The following is a 4,605-nucleotide window of genomic DNA, read 5'->3' as shown; positions in this document are numbered from 1 at the left end:
AAAAGGAAAAGAAAAGAAAAAAGCTACAATCTTATAGACTATCCTCAGGGATATCAAAAAAGGAGCCCAGTATTCTTTTTGTTTAAGTAGGTCGCCACTGACCTAATCGTTTACAGTATAACGAATGCGATTATTTCCTTCATAAATTTTAAATACAAGCAGAATAAAAATCACATTTTTTTCAGGCAACAGTAGCAGTTCAGTAGGTAAGTGGCTTGATCACATTTTTTGTTTTGTATTAGTAATGCATGCAAGCAGCTTTAGTATTACAGATCCCTTATAGGTCACGGAACGTTTGCTCTCTTTATAAAGTCCCTCCGTAAGTACCATCTTGTCTTCTCACGGGAGTTTCGGGCCGGCTGGAGGAGCCTGAACCTTGTTCGAAAGGTTGAGGAGTGCTTTGGGTATCCGATGCCAGAGCATCTGTGGCAGCTGGCTCCTGTATCACAGAGCCAGCCCCTTCGGCATCCTCGCTCTGTTCAAAGGACTGGTTGGATCCATTGCTTAGCTCTACGTTCACCGTGTTAGTTCTCAAAGCTACTATAGTTCCCGAATCGCTCCTCCTTTCTGCATAGATTCGCTGCTCAAAGACCTGAGCAGTGTTGGGCTGGAATTCAGGATCCAGGGAGACACTGTTTGTGGTGGAGCCCATGACCGTGCGGTACATCTCCATCCCCTCCGGCAGCATGGACTTAATCTTCGGCAACCAGCGCTTGCGGACCCGGCGGGCGTTGGTGCACATATCGGCTGCTATAACATTCATCTCGCTTTCCTTAAAGCTCGGGGCAAAATTCTGACAATACACTGCAAAGACAGGGATACACAGAGCTGAGGATTCAGAGAAAGCGATACAAGGGTGGCGCAAAGGTGATCACGGCCTCTGCCCTGCCGTAGAGACCTGCGCAAGTCTCGGCGTGGGCTGATGCTGTCTGCCAGAGCTCTCACAAGGAGAGACTTCCGGACGAGGACTCCTCCACTCCAGATAAAGAGATACAATCAGAAGGCATACAAATCCCAGGTGGGGCAGGGAAGCGGGATGGAGAGCGACCACTCGCTCTCCAGGCACCCAGTGAGCCCCAGAGGCACCAGGCTCCTGCCTGCAGGACCCAGCCTCCGGCCGGAGCACACCGCCTACGGCCACGGCGTGCTGGGATGGCCCAACCCAGAGATGGACACAGGAAAGGTCAACACCAACTCCTCAACAGCAGATCCATTAATGGCTCTTAAAACCACAGCGGTGCAGGCACAGCTACGGGGCTGGAAAACGTCAGAGCTGCTCTTGATGGAGTAGACTGCCCCGAGGACCGTCCTCTGCCTGTCCTACACCCCGTGCTGGCCACCGCAGGCCCAACCAGCTCTTCACGAGCCAACAGCCCGGCCAGTGTGGCCACTCCAGCACCCCTCCACCAGCACATCAGCTGGCTCGAACCTTGCAGAAGCCCAGCAAGACCTCGGCTGCAGCCCGGCTCCTCCGCAGGGGCCAAGCACCTGACGTTATGCAGCACCATCCAAGGAACTGCCACAGCAAGAATTATCAACTACGGCTTGTGTGCAGGGTAAAATTCAGGCAGCAAGAAGCCATCTTACGCCCTGACAGATGACAGCATGTCGTAGGCACTGTCTCTGGACAGCGATGCCTTTCCAACCTCTGAAGATACCTGCAAGCCTTAGCAAGGACCAAGGCTGGAAAGACCCAGGGTGCTCCGGGGTGAAGCTGCTAACGGGGAGGCTATCTCAGGAAGGCACCACGCACAAGCTATGGGCAAGCACCAACAGCACAGTTTGGTGATTTTTGTCTTTATATATTGGACATTGCCACCTCATCCTTTCTCTCCACATGTTACAGATCTCAGGGTGGCTGGAAGGCCCCTGGAGCACAGGAACAATTAGGGACAGGAAAGATTTATCTTCCCAATCTTAAAAATACATATAGTTTTTAAAATTGCTTAGTGTTTCATTTTCCAGCGCACTGATATTTACATAAGGATTTACTATCCAGTATCCAGTGAGGGTGACAGAGCACATTGCTCTCCACTGCAGATCAAGCCCATGGTAAAGGGGCTTCACTGCACCAACCCATCCGGGTTTCCTACACCACCCAGGTCCTCACACACCAGCAGGCACCTTCCATCCCACTTCTTGTATTCAGGGTTGACTGCAAGAGCCAAATATTTAAGCCCTGATTTCTGGAGCCTGCTACAAACAGTTAAACTGCCTTGATGGAAGGAACAAAATTCTCTTTTTCTTGTATCAACTCCAGGCGTTGGGCACAAATACGCACAGTGAAGCAGGTGGCCCTGCACATCCCAGCCCTGGCTAAAACTAGGGTGCTGTGTAGTCATGCAAACACCGGGGATCTTACCTGCAGGACAGCAGAAGGGGTGATAAACACCTGACCCTTTTGCACCCCCGGCTCTGAGACAGAGTTCAGCAGCTCTACAGAAAGACAGACCGACTAGCCGAGCCGCGCGGCATGATGCAGAGCTTTGCTTGCAGTTCAAACGTTAAAAACAAAAGTTCCTGTTGCTTTATGCAATCTTTTAAAAAAAAGCCATTATTTGCAGCAGGGCTCCCATTTTATGTATTAAAAAAAATAAAAGTCTACAAAAGATATTCAAGGAACTAGACTAAAACTAACAGAAAGGCTGCCAGCGAGATGGAGAGCAGATCCTCCCACGCTACCAGGGCTGAAGCAGCTAGTGGATTCCCTGATTCCCGGAGGCCCATTTACTGCCGAAGACCGACGGCCCCAAAAGCCCAGAGCACCACAAAGCTCTCGGGTACCGCCGCAGCCTGGGCACAGCGGGGCCAGCACCACCGAGGCAGGTGGAGGATGTCCCTGGGAGAGGGACTGGAGCAGTACACCATGCTCCTGCAAACCAGGGGATTTGGCAGAGTCACATACTCGGATGAATCCGAATGCGAGCCGGAGCCTGGGGGCATACAAGCTGGCACAAGGAGATGGCCTGTTGCAAGCTCTGAATGTTGCCAAAAACATAATTTCAATTTCCTTCTTAAAGCACCTATCAATAAAATAATTAACTGCAAAATTAACGCTTTATAATATAGCAAAAGAGTCAAGTAGCAATACTGTTTTATATTAAGGTACTGCCCAAACCCTCCCAAAATTACCTTCAGGACCCCAAAATGATGCAAAATAAAAAAAGAATAGTTTTCCTGTAACCTAATTTCACCCAACATAGCTCCCCTCGTTACGCAACAGAGATGGCCTTCCCTGCTTAGGTTTCGGCTTTGCTCTCGGCATGCTGTTCCAACAGAGCAGCAGTAAATCTCTCCTTACATTTGACTGCATTAAGAACCCTGCTGTCCAGGGGCTTCCTGCTGGGATCGCTCGTGGAGGACCGGATTCCAGTTCCGCAGCTGTTGGCAAGTGTGTTCCTGCAAGAAAGGCAAAGGAAGATCCTTACACTGGGGACTTGTCCTCTTCCCCTTAGGTCCTTACGGAGGGATCACCGTTCCAGAATCATTAAGACAGAGCACAGAAATGAGTGCAGCATATACAGAAGATGAAGCACTCTTGACACATTAGCTACTAACACAGTTAAAACAGCAGAAAACAAACCGAATCCCCTGGGAGAGCACAAAGAGCAGGAGGACATACCGATCAAAGAAGGTGGCCAGGAGACGTCTCAGAAGGACCTTGTGTTTGACACCGGCACATAAGTGGCAATTCATCAGCTGCCCCCGCGTGATATAAACACCGGAGCCTGGAAGGGTTGGAGAGGGAGAATCACAATTAAACCCTTGCCTGGCTGACAGCACCACCCCTGAGCCATGAACAAGCTGCTCCTCCACGCTGTCGCTCCTGACGATGGTGTGACACGGGCCGGTCTTCACGTGCTGCTACAACAGCCCAACAAGGCTGGCAGGATTTTGGGGAAAGCCCAGCAGCGGCTGTTATCGCAGTCCCTTGGGGTCTTGGCAAGTCCCAGGTAACAATAACTCCTAATTTTATCTGTACAGAAGGACAGTCTATGGAAACTTTTTTTCCCCTTGCATATGCACACAGTGCAAGGCTTTATACTGTGATTTTATGTGCAGATCAGATGATTTATTCTTTCTGAAGGAATAAAACCCCAGTCCATCTGGCCTTTTCTTTTCTGAAGTGAAAGATCGTAGAACTTATAGCTACAAAGAACAGAAAAAAACCCATCTAGCACAGAAAAGGCACTCAGTTACACTACAGATCTAACCATTTCCAAAATCCCCAGCCCATCACCTCTTGATACTTCTGGTGAGCAGGGAATTTTCCTTCTAATGCACAGGAACTGCTGACTTTGAAATGCACTGCCTTTAAGGATGTTCTCTGGAAGAAAAAGGAGCCCCTGCCAAAGCGGCTTTGCACGTCCAGGCAGTGCTTTACAGCAGGTTTCTCATCAAACCCTTTTACTCTGCACATAGCTCACACAGGCCTCCCGCCTCAGCATCGGCTTGCAGCGGGAGGTTATCCTGTTTTTCAGGCATACTGTTATACGAGAGGGTTTTGGTATGTGCATTTAATTCAGATTAAATAATGGGTCGTATCTGGATCCAGAACACACTGTTCTCAAGATATAGAAACATCTACTGGAGAAATAAAATTAG

The 4,605-nt window shown here is 49.5% G+C and overlaps 1 protein-coding gene across 1 annotated transcript; it reads right to left on the bottom strand.

The window, feature by feature from the left end:
* Positions 1-196: 196 nt before the first annotated feature.
* LOC104515077 (nucleus accumbens-associated protein 2-like) lies at positions 197-3,728 on the bottom strand (the record flags this gene model as incomplete). The annotated part of the gene is made up of 3 exons (XM_010158925.1): positions 197-804; positions 3,302-3,399; positions 3,623-3,728. Coding segments are annotated over 3 exons (704 nt in total), but the record flags the coding sequence as incomplete, so codon positions are not given.
* Between the last annotated feature and the right edge of the window lie 877 nt (positions 3,729-4,605).

The sequence above is a fragment of the Eurypyga helias genome, unplaced genomic scaffold (genome assembly GCF_000690775.1).
Source record: "Eurypyga helias isolate BGI_N326 unplaced genomic scaffold, ASM69077v1 scaffold37490, whole genome shotgun sequence".
In the NCBI taxonomy this organism is placed as follows: Eukaryota; Metazoa; Chordata; class Aves; order Eurypygiformes; family Eurypygidae; genus Eurypyga; species Eurypyga helias.
The sequence above is the reverse complement of the archived record's forward strand: the minus strand, read 5'-3'. Positions and strand labels throughout refer to the sequence as shown.